At 36.9% G+C, this 20,234-nt stretch overlaps 1 protein-coding gene across 2 annotated transcripts; it reads right to left on the bottom strand.

Moving 5' to 3' along the window:
- Window positions 1-4,901: 4,901 nt before the first annotated feature.
- On the bottom strand, window positions 4,902-18,429 carry LOC121432086. Of its 2 annotated transcripts, none has more exons than XM_041629934.1 (6): window positions 18,288-18,429; window positions 14,869-14,988; window positions 13,298-13,415; window positions 12,196-12,448; window positions 11,066-11,125; window positions 4,902-7,338 (listed from the first exon to the last, which is right to left on the bottom strand). In XM_041629934.1, the coding sequence occupies exons 1-6, from the start codon at window positions 18,379-18,381 to the stop codon at window positions 7,117-7,119; spliced, it is 867 nt and encodes a 288-aa protein (XP_041485868.1). In that variant the 5' UTR covers window positions 18,382-18,429; the 3' UTR covers window positions 4,902-7,116. The 2 variants fall into 2 exon arrangements, with proteins under 2 accessions (XP_041485868.1, XP_041485869.1); XM_041629935.1 differs by having other exon boundaries at window positions 13,298-13,412.
- Window positions 18,430-20,234: the final 1,805 nt, after the last annotated feature.

The raw sequence follows: 20,234 nt of genomic DNA, 5'->3' as shown, positions 1-20,234 counted from the left end.
CACTACACTTCAGTGTGGTTGACCTACCAAAACAGGGGTGGACTTTTTGTAGTGTCAGACAATGTATACTTGTTTTTTAGGTCTATTGAATTCGTTTCCCGTAGACTTTCTGTTGACAATTGTCTACAGGGGGGAGAGAAAATCAAAGAAAAAATGATCAAGCACTTGTGTGGGAGCACGCATGTCCACTTCCATGATTGCCTTCCTTGGAAAATACAGGACACAAAATTCAAGAATCTACAAAAACTGCTTCAGATTCACCTTCAATCGTCACAACATTGAACGACTAACTCCATGATCACAAGGCCTCTATTTCTGAAATGGAATATAAAAAAGTTAAAAATACATGATTCAGAGAGTAGTGTGGGGCACGTCCAGATAAACGACTAAAACAAGTACCCACTCCCAGTATGTAATTATATGTAAACATAATTTTAATATTTGATATGAATGAATGAAATCAATGGATTATAAGCTTACTTGTACTAGGCCTTAGTTATAATGTCTATTAAAACTAAACTTGAACTACTTTTCTTGGGTTAAGTGGGCATATACCGAAGCTAATTGCTGTACTCTGCCAATGTTACAAAAACTTTCGTAATGTAAACAATTAATGTGTATGCTGCATTTTTTTTCTTAAAGTATACACACAAAGAAAATTCACGAAAGTGATGATTATAGACAAATTATGTATGAATGGAAAGGTCTTGTCTTTTTATACACAAATATGTCACTAAAAAGTCTTACAGATGTCGTGGAAATGCAAGAAATGAAATTAATATAGACCCTTCTCAGCCCCCCAGCCGCCCCCAGGCAGACAATCACGCGATCGAAAACAGTCGAGAATAATGACGTCACATGATCGACTTCACACACTATCTCTCTCTGTGCATAATACACTGATACACCTTCCTGGTCTCTATTTTTCTTCGAATTTACCGTTTTCTTCATGTGTTGTGATATCCGATTTCTGTTTTCGACAACTTCAGACTATAAGAGAACCAGAACTGTGTTACTTTGTCCATTTTTTATTGAATTGTGAACTGGAAAGACCGATTTTGTCCACTCGACAGTCTTCGTTGTGTTGCTCTGAATATTGAAAAACTCCAAGCTGTAGGCGGTCCCTACGGTCCCATCCATTCACTTGCTGCCGATGCAGGTTACGCTGTTTGATCCAGTCAAAAGTCAAGTCAAGGTAAGCATGTTTGGAAACTGTAGTCTGTACTTGTTCTGACGATGCATTCAGGTCAGATGACAGATACAGATCTGATATAATTTTAGAATCATGCATTTTGGCATGACTACTATTAAAATTAAAAAGTCTTTATTTTAGTCGAAATAATGTTTTTGCACAATTCCAGCAGATTTTTCTTCAGATTTCTAAATAAACTGGTCAGGACTCAGGCGATTAAATTATTTAGGAGCACTGGCATGGACCATGGCTGAAAATATGCTGTTTCAGAGGAATGTTTGGCATTATCGTAGTTTTTGTCACCAGTCCATTCACTGCCGTTTATTTCGTCAACGGCGGTGATCCACTCCCATTGACTTTGTACACAACGTCAACGGCGGTGATCCACTCCCATTGACTTTGTACACAACGAGCGCATAAACACCAAATTTCACGATAAGGCCGAATCGAACATTTTCACGATAAGGCCAAATGTTTAAGTTTTTATTATACACAGGTCTAGTAACCAATGCGTTTATGCTCAGGAGGGCCCTGCATCGTATACATCCAGATACACAGAATTATATCACCATAATGCCGATGTCATGAAGCAAGACAAATTTTCAGCAGTGGTTACCCTGATCATGCTGATTCCTGGCCAAAACTAGAGTCTGGTGTTTCTTTCTGATTAGAGTGCTGCTACATATGAATGCGTAATGCCTTCAACATAAAACAATGAAGATAAATGCACTCTTTGTAATGACACAGAGTACCGTACCTCAAGTGATTCACTACCGCTACAGCCTACACTACGCTACACACCTACCCGGGTAGGTGTGGCGTACATGTATGGTAGTGAAGCGGTAGTGAAGTAGAGTGGGGCCTAAACAAACATCACTTGAGGTAGAGCACCAGTGTTCTGAGTGGAATTTTTCAGTGGAATTTTTCAGGTGTCTAAACCTACTATTATTTGTTGTTGACCGGGAATTACATGCCACCGCACGTCATCAATCATCAAGATAATGAAATTCATACTTTGATTTGATTATTTAAATTATTTCTTTTTTTTTCTCTCACTCTTCTACACACAGATCTGCACACTTGCTGACTCTGGTGACTTCTGGTCTCTGCTCGCTACTTCAATCTGGGAGATTCCATCATGTCCTCTTACTATGATTTGGATATAGCCATTTTTTACTTCACTCTTTCCAGGAGCTACGGTGCAAGTTTTGGACTGATAATGATGCAACAGAAAATTTATCTTTATCGATCTTGGAAACAATTTTGAGCACAGTTTTGGAGAGAACTAAAAAATTTGACTTGGACAGGAATACAGCTTGTCGAAAATAAGAACACACAACTTAAAACGAAAGAACAATTTTAATGTTATTAGGGCATTTTGCAAGAAATTTTCTAATCAATCACACGTCCCAAATCAAGGGTAAGTCCTTTGATTAAAGACAAACATGTAGTTGAATTGCTATTGCAACTCGACCTTATTACGCTTGAATTTGAATTTAAGACTTACGCTTGATTTGCAATGGAACATAAGTTTCTTGCAGTGCCCCATAATTGTGTTTTGTTATCAGATATCTAACGTGCTGATTTTTCTCGAAAAGTATAATATATTTGTCCTTTTAAACGGTATTTGAATATGGGTACGCCTTTTATTTGTTTTCCACAATATTTATTGCATGTACATGTATGAACAGAAGTGAAATATTTATTGTGAAGCACTGTGAATGTTGTGTGCTGTTGTGTGATGGTTCATCATTTTTTTTGTTATAAGACTGTAAGCCTGGTGGGTGTGAGGAAGTGGCCTGGATGAAAGAAAAGTGAACATGTGCCCAATTACAGATTTGCATATTCTAAGACAATTTTGTTTCTGGATAAATATTGCTATGCATTCCCTACATTAAGAGTAAAGGAGAAGTCCACACAATCAAAAATTCATTTGAATTCAAAGAAAAATAAGATATTGCAGGAAATTTCATAAAAACTTTGATTCAAATTTATATAATTACTATTTTAACATTGAGAAATTTTGCCTAATTTATAAAACAATATGCTCATCTGTTTCGATGTGCAAATTACACTAACCGATTATGTCACATGCACTAAGTTCTTTTGTATTTTGTTGTTTGATATATTTACATGACATGTAGATTAAATATTTAATTTTCTAATTATTTTCTGAAAATTTTTTCCTCCAAATAACATTTAGAGTTACAGTTCCGTAAATGTAACCTATTGTGATCGGATGAAGAGTTTCCTATCCTCAAATCTGCAAAGAATTAAAAAACAAAATGCCACAAAAAATTAGAAACGAATGTGATGTGAGTGACAACACTAATTTGCATATCATTGTTTTGTGACTGTTTTGAGTAAAAACAACAAGGGAAATTACTCTATTAGAATCTAATCAAGAACTTGAAAATCAAAAGCAGCAATTAAGATTTGATAAATACAGGTCTGAATAGGATTTCACAAGAAAAAAAGCTGGGTAGGGACGAGAAGGAATAAAAAAAAATACCCAAATGATTCCGAGTTTTGAACCAGGGTCCTCGCACACGACAAAACAATGGCCAATACATTTGGCCACAGACCGTTTCCTACTCTCCGGTGGTCTTTTAAGATAAATGAAACAAAGTCCGCTTGCCGCTGTGGGCTAATCATGTTTCGGCAATTCAACTGCAATTTCAATCATTTCGCGATGGATATTGCCGTGTTATTTTGTGGTTCCTGACTTTGTTACGTTATGAAATTTCATAATTTTTTTTTTAGTCGTGACGAAGAATGTCTATGCTTTATATTGATTATAATATTAATTTGTCGCAAGTGTGATTTCTAAGTGAAAATATGCTTTGTTTATTCAAATATATTTCTTGAAAAAAAATCATTTTTTCTAAGCTAAATATCGGTTACCAAAATACATTAAATGTGCACTTTATTTCACTGTTCAGTAAATTCAAACTTTTATCTATATAACAAGACCAATCTTGTGAGGAATAAACAATTCTAAGAGCAAAAAACGCTGATTGGAAAGATCGTCTTCAATGGGCTGCTGTCAGCTCAGCTGCTCACGCTCATTGTGTGACGTCACTCAGCTGGAGCTCGCAAGAGGACCGGTGGAAGGCAGAAATATGGCATGAAAATAAATCATTTTTGAGAGCTGATTTCTGCAAACTCTAATCACTATTTTGAAAAGTGAAGTTATATATCTGATTAGTAATACTTCCCCTTTACAATGATGACCACAAAAAGGCATTATAAAATACTTTTGATTCTTCGGGTGTCTACTTTAATTATTTTCAAAATACTTGTTTTTTTTTTTCATTATTTGTTTATATGTGATTTGTTACACAAAATCACAAAAACCAAATAAAAATCATTGAAATTCCCCATAAAAAAAAGATAAAAACACGATAGAAAAAAACATGGCAAAAAGAATCTAATTGATAAGACTGTAGAACTAACTTCTGATTATTTTTTTGTACTTCTAAATCAATTAAAAAAAAAAATATTATTTCAACTCAATACCCTTGTTATGGCATTATAAATGGACCAGTAGTATTAGTAGTATGACAGCCTTGAACTTGCTGAAATTCTGAATAGGCTCAGTCAATAATAATAATAAATAATAATAAACGCTAATATTCGGCCCCAATGGGCAATATTAATAGAAAGAAAATTTAAAGATCATAATTAACAAAATCATATCTCTTCCAACTGCGTTAAAGATAAATTCCAGTTCTAGTTCTCAAAATGACTTTTTACAGAATCTAATATAATGACCACCCAAGTGTCTGTTTGTATGAATCAGGAATCCGTACAAAGAAATATGGATGTTAGAAGAACAGCAAGTCGTGTTTCAAATTTGAAAAAAAAAATGAGCTCGGAGAGGTTATGTGGGAGCACGTCATTTACGGCGGTGCCTCGCAGGGTCCTTCAAAAATCTCTAACCTCAGATTTTACGAGGGGGCTTGTCGCGTTACGTAAGCGGGCTCTAACTTTCGCCTGGCAGCTAGCTCGCCGATTGATGTTAGATATCGTTCCTTCGCCCGAAGGAAGCGATATGAAAGGATTAACAGAGAAATTGGAAGATGGTTCTCCTTCTCTGTAATAGCTCCATGCTTACATCATAATTGTCTTTAGTTTGTGTAATACCTAGTGGGCAAAGCAGTATGTATCAAAAGTTGTATTGCATTCCTTTGTGAACATCCAAAAAGTGCCTAACATATTGAAGCAATTGTTTGGGGTTTTTTCACTTTATCAAAATAATTTTGACAAATAGTTGATGTCAACTTATATCAAAGAATAATATAGGATAATCAGTTTCTTTTTTTTTGAAGTGAAACATAAAAAATATTTGTAACCTGAAATTTGTGTAGTATTTTCTTTCTTTATAATGGATAATGGACTTGTAGGCACACAAGAATGGCAAATACATGAATGACAGCTTATTCCCATCATTTTCCTATGACCACTTTGGCCTCTTCAAAGTTGCTTTTTGAACCAGGGCTATTTTATGATTTGAATTACACAGAACAATTGTTATTTTCATATCATGCTGCTTTTCTCCAAATGCAGTAAGAAATGTTCATGTATAGCTTCTGTTTGTGAATATGACGAAACACCAGAACCTAATCATGGCAAGTGGATTCTGGCATTCAAACACAATGAATTAGGCTTCAAATAAATCATCTACTTAGTGCTTACAGAGTATTAATACACAAGACACTGAATTTGATCAGGCTTTTTTGCGCCACCGTACTGAGCTGCAGTTTGTTTATTTTTCGCCAGTGATCTTTCAGTTGAAATTCCTTTTTTAACAGAATACATGACTCTTTTTTTAAATATGATATATATATTTTTTTAAAGGTCACTGCATGTTACGTATTTATTTACTTTCTCTGTTATGTGTTTTTTATTGTAAACTCACATTGTCGGTCTTCGAACTTTTTGATGAATATTGTTGAATAAAACCGAATTGAATTTGAAAAAAAAAATGGGGAGTATTCGAAAAGTAAAGAGAATTAGTTTGTAGCAGTATCCACTCTCTAACTTCAGACGTAAGATTCGAACAGACTATTCCCAACATACAATGTATGCACACTCTCCATCTCTTGGAAAGTTGTTTTTCCAAAACAGCAGTGAGTATTCATTGCGTGTTACCACCCCTCCCCCACACCCTTAAATCACTGAACAGATACAAAGTGACTACATAATTATAATTGGCCAATAAGAGGGCTTGGTGAGCACTGTGTTGTCAATCAAACCTAAGCGGAATATGCGTCTGGACTAAGGAGACATATTGACAATTTGGTTTCTTTCACTAGTCTCTAGGTAAAGTCAATACATCATTATGGCATTACATATCGAGTGGAATGAGAAAACACTTTAAGGTTCTATATAACTGGTCAAAGAATGGATGAAATGACCAGTCCAATACTAGAATCTATGATGAATACAACAGAATGATGTAACAATATATGAACCAGTTGACTGGTCTATAGATGGATGACCATTAGAATGTTGCATGCAAAATGCTTATTACAGAGGAATGAGCTACGTACTTGATGGTCACTGCATTGGGAGGTATGTATGATGCATAGCACACTACACAAATTGACTCCGAACGGTCAAGCACTGGACACATTCATGGAAACAACTCCAAGAACAGTTTCTGGCCACATACACTTGACATATGTTGAATGAAGTACAGCCTGATCAGGAGGGTCAGTCTCTGTACCCGTTGCTCGCTAGATGGCATAGAACAAGGCAGCAGTGCAGGGTCAGACTTGGTTCGGTCAACAAGCTTCTGATCCCCTATTAAACCATTCCATGGCACAGGGATTACAGCAAGGCTGCAGTGTAGGGAATGACTTAGGCCGGTCAAACCCCACACCCACTGACCGCTCCATGGTAGACGGCGTAGAACACGGTCACAGTGCAGGGACTGACCTGGGCTGGTCAAGCTCTGGAGCAGATGACCACTCCATTGTGATGTGCACCATGACAAACACAAAGAGGTAGGTGGAGAAATCTTTGAGAGTTCCTTGAAAGAATCCTAAATATTGTTGGACCTGCTGTACGGTCGCTGGAGGAACTCCTCTGAAGGCAAGAAGGGCGGTTAGAATCCTGACAGGGCCACTTTGGACGGGTGCCTGCAATGAACGGATGAGATAAAAAGAGAAGGGGAATTTGAATCATCTGTTAACTCTTAACATGCCACGCACACTACTAAGCCAATGCCACAGTGCTAATCCGATGCTAATCCCCTGTGCCAGCCACAAAACCCCCCTGTGCCACATTGATTTTGGGATCGCGAGTCGTATTCACTCCTTCCAATAGTCATGATTACAATTGCTTGTAACTCTCTAACGATTAGTTTATCCACAAAATATTGTGTAGTAAAGTTGTAGGAAATTTCATACCCCTTATAATGATGTCCTCATTATGTGGATTGGTTATTATCTTTACCGCTAAAATATGAGTTGTATCAAGTAGTTCCATTTTGTGGAGTGTTTTGTATGGATCAAAAACCTAGGTCTCTTCTCTCTCAGAGGTGGAGCCATATCTTGTAAAAAATGTAGAAATACTCGAAAAAGTCGAATGTAAACCGCGTGAGTAAGTTTATCTGTCAGAAAGCAGAGTTCACACTGCACACAATAGTGCTAATTACGGCGTGCATGCGATGCGCAATACAATGCAAAACGGCGTAACAATGATTGTTATTCCGAATGTGCGCAGTCATGCACGAAGCAGGCGAGGGTAGGAAACAATGCAAGCACAAAGCAATCAATAGTAGGCGTGCGAGCACGAGTGTGGCATGTTATAGTAGGATACGTAGCGTGCACGAAGCACTCAATGAGTTAAACTAAGATCTAGGCCCCGTCTTACAAAGAGTTATGATTGATCCAATCAATCATAACTCTATATGAAAATCCATCAATGTCATAATTTTTTCTTATGACATTTGCAAAATGTCCTTTGTAAACAAAGGAGAACACATCAAATTGTCAAGAAGTCAATTAATTTATGGATACACATTCATATCTAGAATTTCCTTTGAACATACATGCATTTTATATGTTAACTTTGCTGGGTTTCCATAGTTGTGATTGATCGGATCAATCGCAACTCTCTGTAAGACGAGCCCCTGATGTTAATCGGGGGAAGGTGTTTTCCATGTTAAAAACTGTTTGCAAGATGAAAGATGACGCCCACAGTCACATCACAGAAACTGACTCCAGTCCGACCAAATTTATGATGTTACTTCCAATGACATAGCTTTGGTTGGTCAAGGCCCCGTCTTACAAAGAGTTGCGATCGATCCGATCACTCGCAACTATGGACAGCCAGCAAAATCTACATATAACATGCATGTTTGTTCAGAAAAATTTCTAGATATGAATGTATATTCATAAATTCACTGATTTCTTAACAATTTGGCATGTTCTCCTTTGTTTACAAAGGACATTTTGCAAATTTCCCTGTATAAAAATTATGACACTGATGGATTTCCAGAGTTACGATCGTAACTTTTTGTGATACGGGGCCCTGGAATCCTTTTTCATGGTGTGACTGTTGCATTACACATGACACTATAAACAAATAAGATATTGTGGAGCGGTGTGGCCCAGTGGATTATTCTTCTGACTTTGAAACAGAGGGTCATGGGTTCGAATCCCACATGGCGTAATTTCCTTCAGCAAGGAATTCATCCACGTTATGCTGCACTCAACCGATGTGAGATAAACGGGTACCTTTATTCCTTGAAATGCCACCGTGCTGTAAAAGATTGCGGGGCTAAAACCAAGGTGAAAATATCCAAGTCCTTTGGAGGCGCATACGGACGTTATAACATAATTTGATATGCGCTATACAAAAACTGCATTATTATTATCATGAAGTGCAAAAATGTGGGCCCGGAGTTTTCATGGCACATGAACAAACTATGACTGCATTTGAAGGCAAAACAAGGAAAAAGCAATTTTATGTCTCGCCCACTTATGAAAATAACCAGAAATATCGTGATTTGCGAGGGCATGCAAGAGAATTACAGAGATGCCAACTTTTGGAAATCAGAATTAGGGAGGATTTGCAACCGCCACCCAATTGTGTGCACGTAGCGCACATCTCGAGCACAGAGAGCTTGACCCTTGCGGCCGGGGTCCAGGGCCCGCCTTAGGGCCCTGGAAGCTCTGGGTTTCTAGATGCTCTCTGGTGCAATCTGACCCTTATTTTGGGGCATTTCACATGTTTTCAAATAAACATTGTTCCCACTTTTTTAACATAAAAAATATCAAATATGCATTTTTACATGTAAAAAAAATGAGGGGACAAAAGAAGTACCTGTTCAACAATAATAATAAGGAGGAATTATCACTATCGGCTATAGGCAGGTTATGTTCCACTATAAATCCAGTAAAGAAAAGCTCAGCGCTGGTCCATTGCTTGGTGAAATAAAGACAACAGGGTACTAGTGGAGCTCGAAGATCTTGTCTTCGCAATGTCCGTAGGCCGTAGGCCTATGCCGTTTGCTCCCGAACGTTAAGTGCTTCCGAATTATCATCACGACCTCCGTGCTAAACTGAAATGTCCACGCTGCAAATTGCGCAAAATGCATGGTAAATTCCTCTTTCCGACTTCCGAACACACAGGTACTGGAGACTGTATTCAGTCTTATACTTCTGAGACCATTTCTTGGTCTTCTTTTGTCGATTTTCCGCCATTTCGTGTCAATATCAACCCATCAATACGCCGAAATCACACACCGATATCCACCGCACGACTCGACAAATCCAGTGGCCGCGAGCGCACACGCCTCGCGAAGCTAGCCGGGCCTACCGGCCTGGTGCACAGTGGATTTCTGTTGGGCATATCACATGCACCAGCTTTTCGCTGCTCCTTATTTGTCTACCTTTCACACAGAATTTAGTAGCAGCGAACGTAATGGAGTTACTACATGCTAAAGTTAGCAGACGATACATGTCCTTCCAATCCAATTTGATCAATGCAAAAAAATCGTAATTTCGGGAGGATAAGGATGGTAATCGTAAGGGCGGGAGTTGGGATGAATTTTCGGGAGCCTCCCGATGAAATCGGGAGGGTTGGCATCTCTGGAATTATATCGAAACGTCATTGTGAAATGACTGGGATGGAATAACACTTGTCATAAGAGCCTTGCATGTAAACTTTAATGTTGACCTTAAAATGACCTTTGACCTTACCATGTGACCTCCGACTGCAGCATAACATGCAGGTCCCACAAGTCCATCTACCATCCAAGTTTGGTTGAAAAGCAACTTACGGTTGCGGAGTTAGGTGTCATAAGAGAGTCTTGCATGTAAACTTTAACGTTGACCTGAAAATGACCTTTTTCCTTACCATGTGACCTCCGACTGCAGCATAACATGCAGGTCCCCCAAGTCCATCTACATTTGGATTGCTAAGTCTCGCCTTCACCTCTGGTGGGCGAGACAAAAAGTATTCATACCCTTCCCAAACTAAGTTTTAATGGGGTATATATGTATAGGAATCAGCAAATAATTGGGCGGTCAGTCCATTGCACATAATGAGGAACAAACTACTCCCTCAGTTTTGACCAACTGCTCACAAGACTTTGCACAAAAAGTGGTCTTGGGGTAAGACGTCCAAGATATATTTTGAAATGTGTCAGGTATTAGGCATGACAACAGTTTTGATATAGCAATACATCGAGGAAAAGTCTTCCAGTACAAACTTCTTTATCACTTTTTGCCCAGTGGTCAAGAGACATAAAACACGTCTTGGAAAAAAGACATGCAAAATACAAAACAATTATGTCATGATTAAAAAAAATAATAATAAATTATCTAGTAACAGCAGTAAGGAGATAAATAAACGTACCTGCTCAATCCCAATGAAAAACAGCAGTAGTTCTGTTGCTAAGAATAATACAATGATGGACTGAAAAGGAAAAACAAGAAAGAAGTCAACTTTAATAGGATAGATGAAAATTTTCCAATGAAATATATATTTTTTTTCAAAGCAAGATAAACACTAACATGCATTGCAAGAGGATGGCTGTTCTCTCCTGTCCAATCTCCACATTAAAGAAGGGTCAATAATTCATTCAGAAATAGCTTACGTCAATATGACCTTGAAATATTAACTGTTCTTAAACACACTGGCCTGTATTCTGAAGTCAAGTTTAACTAAACTCAACTTTAAAGTTGTGGTTTAAGTATGGATAGCCAATTGTCACCTAAATCTCTAACCGTAGATATGTAATTTTTCAGCTCATTTGGTTCTCGAATCATTCATAATTGTCTGGGAAATATAAATAGATGATTATCTACACCATCGATAAATCAGGAAAGAGCACAGTAAACATAAGAAACATACAACTTCATGAAAATTTTGACACTTTTGGCCTCCCATAGATTTAGCACAGAGTAATAGACCATGGTCTAAGTTAAACCTGAAGGGCCACAGAGGAATCCAACTTCTTGTATCTCATATCAAGGACTTTAAAATTTGTATGTCAATGTAATGGCCTGATACACAGTAAAGTCTTTTAAAGGTCTTGTGTATACATCGCCTCCTCTCCTTTGCCCTACATTGATATTAAGAATGGGTGAACAGTGATTATTATATTGCCTGATATCTAGGACACACACTTTCTTTCAAAGAAGTAAAAATATCACATGCAAGAGGGATCACCCATATAACATTTTGGGGCAATTATTTTTTGTATCGGTGTCAATGAAATATGACAAGGGGGGGGGGGGGGACTCCATGTCCAAATAAATAACCATTTTTCTTTCTGCATTGTTTTATCGATTCTGAGATACCATACCTGGCAGATGTTTCATAAAGCTGTTTGAGAGTTATGGATGACTGGAGATTGTTTCTTAGGCAATAAATGAACATCAATGAAAATTTGGTGTACATGTATATCATTTAGCACAAAAAAAGGATCACCAGTCGTTCGTAAAGTCGCTCGCAACTTACGAAAAGCTTTATGATACACCCACCTGTCCGTGGATTAGGTTGACAAGCCAGAGCCTGGTGATGACTGCTAAGATAATAAACACCAAAGTCTGGATGGAGACTACACTCTGGACGGATGGGTCAACAGCTTTGGACTGGCAATTCTGATCTTCAGACGACTGCGTCCTGCTTTGTGAAGAAATTCCTTCCATAAAACCAGAATCCTGGCTGATATCTCGAGGTATGGGTTCCGGTTCTACCGGTGACTCGGTACTGCTGCCTGGTGATTCATGAAATCTAATAGAATGTTAAAATAATAAAATTTTGAGAAAGGATGGAGAGAAAATACATTTTGGTTTGCTAAGAAAACCTGAATCTTGACCATGTCTCAAGGTACAGAAACCTCTATCAAAAAAACGTGGAGCGTTGTGGCCCAGTGGATTAGTCTTCTGACCTGAAACAGAGGGTCGTGGGTTCGAATCCAAGCCATGGCGTAATTTCCTTCAGAAAGAAATTCATCCACATTGCGCTGCACTCAACCCAGTTGAGGGGAATAGGTACCTGGCAGGAATTTATTCCTTGAAATGCCACCGTGCTGTAAAAGGCTGCAGGGCTATAAAAGCCAGGGTAATAATATCCAAGTCCTTTGGAAGCGCATAGGGACGTTATGACATAAAGTGATATGCGCTATACAAGAACTACATTATTATTCATTAATATATTATTAAATAGACACATAGTAGTATGTCACTATGTGATGCCACATGGAAGGAAAGACCATTCATCATAATTAATGCTTACAGGCCTACTAAAATATTTTCTATGTAACTTATTAAAACCAGTTAAGTCTTAATTTTATTTTGTCTAGGTAATCATCAAAATACCAAACAAATATTAGGTCATTATGTCTGTACCCTGGTATAATATTATGGAAGACTCAATCAATTGTAGAATCAAGCAACATAGCAAACCAAGTAAAAAAAAAAATTGACCAAAGGGAAATAAGTATAGCCGTTTATTTGCAAGATTCTCTCTTTTTCGAGTGATAAATAATGCACAAATAAATAACTGAATGGAAAAATAAAACATATAAGGAGCATCAATGAATTCAACAGTTATTTAAAACCATACATTGTTCTGACCTACCTATCAGTATGATGACAAGTTTGACAACCCAATGCATGATGGGAAGGCAAAGATGACTTGGATGAGTGAGTATGAGAATCTCCATCTTTTGGTTTTCCTGTTGAGGCCTTTTGCTCTTCAAAAAAATATAACAGACAGATTTTAGAGTTTATCACAGGGTAGAAGAGGAATAAGAAAGGGGTTAATATGGATATATATGTACTGTTATGGCACATGTACCTGTACTCGTATTAAAATTTCTTTTTTTGGTTTGAAAATATGTATTTGATTGTTACTCATCATCAATACGAAGGAAGAATTTGGGATGTTGCAAGAAAATATTTGCGATCAATTGCAAATATTCTGTTGCAATTTTACAACTAATAAATCAACATTAGCAGTAGCATATCAGATTAAACTTCTTGTTTCAAGGAGCAGATAAGCAATCAATCACTAATTCACAATTAACTACAAGACATATGATTGATTTAGGGACCAAAAATAGACTTGCAATTGGTAGCAAGTTTCTTGCAACACGCCATTTGACAGATACCAACCATTTCCAAGAAAAAGAAGGAAAATGAGATTCTCTGTTTTTTGGGGGGGTTTTTTGCAAAGGCAAATTATTGTTGTTTATGAGACTGATTTTTTTACCCTCTGTCTTGAAATTTTCACATCATATCTGAACAAGGCTTTACTCACAATAGAAGAAGTAGAACCTAGCCACCAAGAATATCAAGAAGATATTGTATCAAATATTTTAGAAGGGAGCAATTATCTAATATCACATTTCCTTGCAATCTCATTTCACAAAAAAATACTGTGGTTACCTTGGATCAAATTCCCGTCACAAAACTGTCCCGTTAACTCTTCATTTTTTTTCCTGCTAGGAAATGGTCGAATTGATACCAGCAACGTTCCAGACCTGCCCTCAGATTTCAGACCACATTGAATTTGATCCCGGACTAGCCAACAGTATATCACAGTCAGGAACCAGGGGAAAATTTCACAAGGGCTTGGGGGATTTCACCCATGAAATGATCAAGAGCCCTGGAAAATTTCCATTCATTGCAAGGTTAAAGCTTCTCTGATGTAGCAGACTTATGCGGTAGGTCGTGAAAAAAAGCCCCCGAAAACCATCTTTTTCAAAATATTTTTTTGGCCTGACAGAGCTGGCAGGGGAGCGTTTCATGAAAGGACTTGTCGGACGTTTTATCCGACAAGTCCCATTTTATCCAACAGTTACCATAGTAACAATGTCGTTCAGCCAATCAGAATCAAGGAAAGATGTCAGATCTGACAACTTGCCAGACAAAAATGCTCATGAAACGCCCACCTGGAAACGGCCTTCAGAAATCATCAAAGGCAATACATGACTACGTGACTTCAGATTCCAAACAAACTGAGAAAGGCTATGGTTGACTTGCACTTATGACCAGTCACATTTCTTTCATTCACTATTACACCGTGAGAGCATAGAATAGGTTCAGTAAACCAAATCTATTGTTCTGTGCTTTTTATAGTGTAATTAGTGAGTTAAAGGATTGTGGCTGGTAGAGGTCCGGTACTACAAAATTATGACTTAACTTTACCTGAATTTGGGGGTTGTAATGTAGCTGCATCTTGGCAAAGGTCTGGAGATTCCTCAACTGTACTTTGAACAGATGATCCTACATTACCAGAGTCACAGGGAATAATCTCTTGCTCTTGAGCTGCAGGAATGTGGAGTAGGGTGGAGGGGGGTGAGGCAAAGAAGATCATATGAGGGTGCATTCAATTGGTTTTCAGTCTGAAATATTGGTAATACCTTGGTCACATTTGCTCTACGGCAGCCGTACGGCGAGTTGAAAACAGCAATTTTATTAATTTTGATTCAAACCACCTACATGCAGCTGGTACAAAAAATGTTAAAACAGCTGTTTTCGACTCACCGTACGGCCGCCGTAGAGCAAATGTGACCAAGGTATAAAGAGTAAGTAATGAGGATTATACTTGAGTATCATCTGACATTTCAATCTTACACAATTTGGCTAAACTTTCTTTCCTCTGTACCATTTTAACTAATTCTTTTTCAATACATCCTAGAAAAAATGCAACTGAGTCTGAGAATTATTGATTTATCATTAACTTAATGACAAATACGTTGTACTATAGACAAACGACCTATCGGTCATTTTAAAGCTTAGAATCTTCTCTTTCCTCTGACTAACTTAAAAATATTCATTGTTCATCCATGAGTGAAGGTTATCAAAAAGTCACTTGATGTGTCGATCAAAAACAGAAAATTGAAATCAGAAATACTTTCATTTTTTTTTAAATTTCTCATTCTTGTGTTTTTATATATCAAAAACAAAATCAGAACACGGTTTCAGCTCTGTGGTCATGGTGGTTTTATTTTTTTTCATGAAATAAAGACAAAAATCAATGAGTCCTGTTGGGGGGATTTTGCATTGTTTACCCCCTAATGGTGGCTGCAGGATAGTGAGCTCTCTGTGTACGAGTGGTGTACCAGGAAAAATAAAAATGTTAAAAAACTCCTCGAAACAGAAGGCTTCCTGGGGCCTGTTGCATGACGAGATGAGCGATACGTAGGAACGTCCTAGGACCATTCTTCCAAGATAGGAAGATTGGCGACAAATCAGCGCTTTCCGTTTCAAGAAGGCAATTTTGTCTTCCAAGTCCGCGACATCGTTTGATATCAATAGTATCAGAAAAATATTTAGTCTTCATCGTCACCTGAACCTTTTATTTCAGAATGACGACTTTTCATAAAATAATTTATTTCAATAAAAGGAGATCGAATGATATTTTATTCATTAATGATTGTAGAATTGATGTATGGAGCTTACTATATGAGGTAAAAAGAGAAAAAACTTTAAAGATTCACAAACATAACTGAATAAAATCTAAATTTTCATTATTTCCCTTATTTAGAACACGGTGTCCTTTTAGAGACACCTTTCATTGATATTTCAACGAAAGAGACCCTTGTCCGATATAAAAATTGATTTAACCAAGTAATTTCGATATTTTATAGTTCAATATTCTGTATTTTTATAGAATACATGTACATATATAATGATAATTTTGTAAATTATGCGTTAATATGTTATTTGTTGACGTAAAAATAGGGTTTGAATGGAGTAAACAAAATCAACAGTGTCTGATTGTATGAGACTAAAAAGGAAAATATGAGAGGCTGCGTGTGAAAAATCTAATTTATTCATTTTATTTGTCAGATATAATGCAAGAAATACAAATGTGAGTGTTTAGCGTGTAAACATACCTAAATTGCATGAGTAACCGAAGACAAAGAAAATATGAACATTGCTGCAAACATGTCCGAGTGAATAAAGTAGTGCTTTGCAATAATAATTAAAACATAGAAAAAGTTGTGCGATCCGCGATGGAAAAAATACTATTAACAAAAATAATGCTAAAAATTACAACGATCATATACGTTGGTCATATTTAAAGTTGATCAATTAATTTATGGAAGTTTATATAAGAATATAAGGTTTATGTGTTCAACATTTCAAAGTTAATGAGTAGAGACTACAGTGATTTTTTTAACTTGACATAGCAGCCGAAAGGGGCCTACCATCCCTACCTACAATTTAAAATGCGCCTCTTCGTATGGACTTTCCATAATCTTTTCTTTGATGAACTTATCTCCATTTGGAACGATTGTGATGGATACGTAAGCTATATGCCTAATCTGTATCTTAAATTCAATTAGCTATTTTTTACTACAAATTTTTGTTGTTTCACTGTTTCACATCTCAAGTTATCCCAAATCCAAGAATTAATTTTAAGTGATTAAAATAAATCTCATTAAAAAATAATAATCATAATGAAAATGAAATAAAGATACATGTATAATGATTTAGCATGTTTAACATCTTAGTTTTGTATAGCTTTTTTTTTGTTTTTTGCTGAACAGTATAAAAAAAGCTTGTTTACTTACATAATTTCTTATAAAAAAATTTGTTTTCATGTTGCTTAATTATCTATAATGAGAAAGCATGAGGGGTCAGAGAGATAGTGCCGTCCATTTCGATAGTTCAATTATTCTTTTTTTAAATGGAAAACGAACAATTTAGAGATAAAAATTCTTATTTAACAAATATTAACATTTATTTGTGATCATAAATAATTTATGTATATTAATATGAATTATTTATGATTGAAAAATAAATTTTTATTTTTGTTAAATAAGAATTTATATCTCTAAATTGTTCGTTAAGACGGCATTGCTTTCCGGAAGTACGTCATACATAAGCGGTTCAAGGGTCGACGCTATTGTATTCCCGTTGTTTACATGTGGAACGAGGGGTCTACGCGGCATCAGTTAGGTAAGAAATCTTTATTTTTTTATATTTTTATGTAATAATATTTAAAACCTTCCTACGCATTAGGCGTAGGAAGGTGTAAGAATGAATAAAATTAATAGAATTCTCGTGATTTTGGTTTAAAAAGATGGATTTCTTAGGGAAATCCATCTTTGTTTTGGTCCTTCGCTTTAGACACTATGGAGAGAGTGTCAAGACGTCAATGATGAAGAAGTATATGACATATCTTAAAAAAATCATCATCATCATGATCATTGCGCAATTGCGTCCTCAAGACTAGGTATGCGGCAAGTGCGGTGCAAAGAAAACGGTTGGAAAATATAAAATAATTTCATCATATTCATAAATTCCAGAATATTTGGAATAGCAAATAGTTGTCACTTTTAAAGCACTGAAATAAAGGTGTCCGGCAATAGGATACACTGCCATAAGTTCCCGTACTGACTACTGCCACTGGCGTTGGCGTTTATAGCCGTTGACTTCTGAGCGCTGAGCTCAGTCTTGTGCGACTCATGGCATGTATCGAGAACCAAACTGCAGTTACCATTACGCCGAGTCCAGCCGCTCGCTGTTTCACGGGACCCCGCTACCGCTCGAGCCTCGTCCTAACCTGCCCAGGAGAAAAACATCAACAAAAAACACATATTGTATTTACTTACATCTGTTTTTCAGTCTTTCGATTCGTTTGAATCGATCCTCAGAACTCTCAAGTAGCTTCTTTCTTCTAGCCTCTCGTCTTTTGGCGGCGTCCATGTCAAAAGGCGATATTTACTAATTTAGCACAAGTTTGCCTCAACCTCAGGCTCAATGATACCAAACCAAATGAAGAATACTAGGTTTCATCCAGGCTTGGCGCAGGCGCGCCACATCAAAATGTGGCAGAGATTTTAATTGCAATTCAAAGTCTCAGTAATATATTGCACAATCTCATCAGAAAAGACGGAAAAAAATTGTTTCACTTTATATTCATACCAAGCAATATTTTACTGATCTATACTTTCTAAAATTTTAAGTATGTCTATAGTGAATAGTGAAAAGTGGTAAGATTGAAAAGGCTATATGCTGGTGTTTCTATCACTGAAAGGATTTAATTTGATGCCTATAGTGTTTATACAAATCAAGAATTAAATAAGAGAAATTAGCATAAATTATAATAAAATAATAAGACCCCCAAACAAATCAGAGGGAAATTATGAAGGGGGCATAGCGAAAGCGGGGGGGGGGGGGTGGGTGGGCGGGGGACGTGCCCCCCTTAATTTGTCAATTTGTTTCCTGTGTCCCCCCTTAAATCTAAAATTTTTGGTTGATAACCTTTTTTTGTTTGTTTGGTGGTTCCCCCCTACAATTATTTTTGGCTTCCGCCGCCAATTAAGGGAAGGGGGGTGAAACACAAAGGGCAATAAGTCCACTACAACAAGTTTATTTGAAGTAACAGAGAAAAATCAAACAAGCATCATGGCATGCAGGGGACGTGGATCATCCAGGATTTTCCAAAGGAGTGGGGGCGGGGGACATTTTTCCGAGGAAAAATTTGACAAGCAAAAAAAGGTCTTTTCACTGTTCACTTTCAAAGGGGGGGGGGGCACACTTTTGTTTTCGTTAACAACATTTAAAATTTTAATTGTGCCTCTCAAAAGGGGGCACACGACCGACTTTGCCCCCCCCCCCCGATCCGCCAGTGATGGCATGTCATCAAGATCGGATATGAGAATAGCATGTCATTTTAAAGTTCCACTCAATTTCACAAAAATCGTTCCCAGGTCCTTGATAGGGCATCTGAATTGGTGGCATCATCCACTCGCAGATTTCTTTTGTAGTTTATTATATGAAATATTTTATTTTTCCCCCTTTTTCATGTGAAAAAACGTTTTATTCATTCCTGAAAATGGAATTCATTGTTTTAATATTTTGTGGAACGAAGAGGATAATGACTCAGATTTTATGTCAAATCCGTAAGCTGAACTACAACTCAACATCATTGGTAGGTCTAAATGGGTGGTATCATGACTCTCTCATTTGCATAGCCTATCACCTTTTTTTAATTAAGCAATTCTTCAAAATGAACAACTTTTTTATATTTGATAAAGTTTAAAGCATTATATGCTTGATGAATCTTTAATTCAAATCATTTTTTTCATGGACTTGACCTTTAAGACTGAGCAGAGGCAGATCCGGGGGGATATAATTTTTGTTTAATGTAAATATGCCATTTTACCCAAGTGTGCCCCCTTTTCAAAGTGAGGACTTAAAAAATAATTTTGCTCGTCATTTTTTTCGCAGACAAAGTGAAATTAAATTTTCGGTGAAAACCTTTTGTTTTCTTTCTTTGTTTGTTAAATTTTCATCTGGAAAATGTCTCACCCCCTGGGAAATCCTGGATTCGCCCCCTGGAGCAGAGCAGGCCCATCACAATATTCTTATTGTAAGAAAAAAAAAACATTTTTTTTTTCAAAAAGAATGAAATCATCTATGCAGCCCCTTTTTCAGTAAACATTATCATTTTACAAGAACATGAAACTTATACCATTTTATCATGTTTTGCATGGTCGCCCCACCCATTCTGCGGCCCCTGCCAAGGTCATTTACCGATGGTCAAGTAAAAGAAT

This window comes from Lytechinus variegatus, chromosome 18 (assembly GCF_018143015.1).
Source record: "Lytechinus variegatus isolate NC3 chromosome 18, Lvar_3.0, whole genome shotgun sequence".
Classification (NCBI taxonomy): Eukaryota; Metazoa; Echinodermata; class Echinoidea; order Temnopleuroida; family Toxopneustidae; genus Lytechinus; species Lytechinus variegatus.
This window is presented reverse-complemented; position numbering and strand designations above follow the sequence as displayed.

Bases quoted from the DNA above. Each gene is read 5' to 3' on its own strand.
- LOC121432086 (XM_041629934.1), bottom strand. From the start codon at position 18,381: ATGGACGCCGCCAAAAGACGAGAGGCTAGAAGAAAGAAGCTACTTGAG. The intron at 11,126-12,195 runs GTGGGTGTATCA...TTTCCTTTTCAG, and splicing joins TCAACCTAATCCACGGACAG to TCCATCATTGTATTATTCTT. The intron at 7,339-11,065 runs GTACGTTTATTT...CGTTCATTGCAG, and splicing joins TTTTCATTGGGATTGAGCAG to GCACCCGTCCAAAGTGGCCC.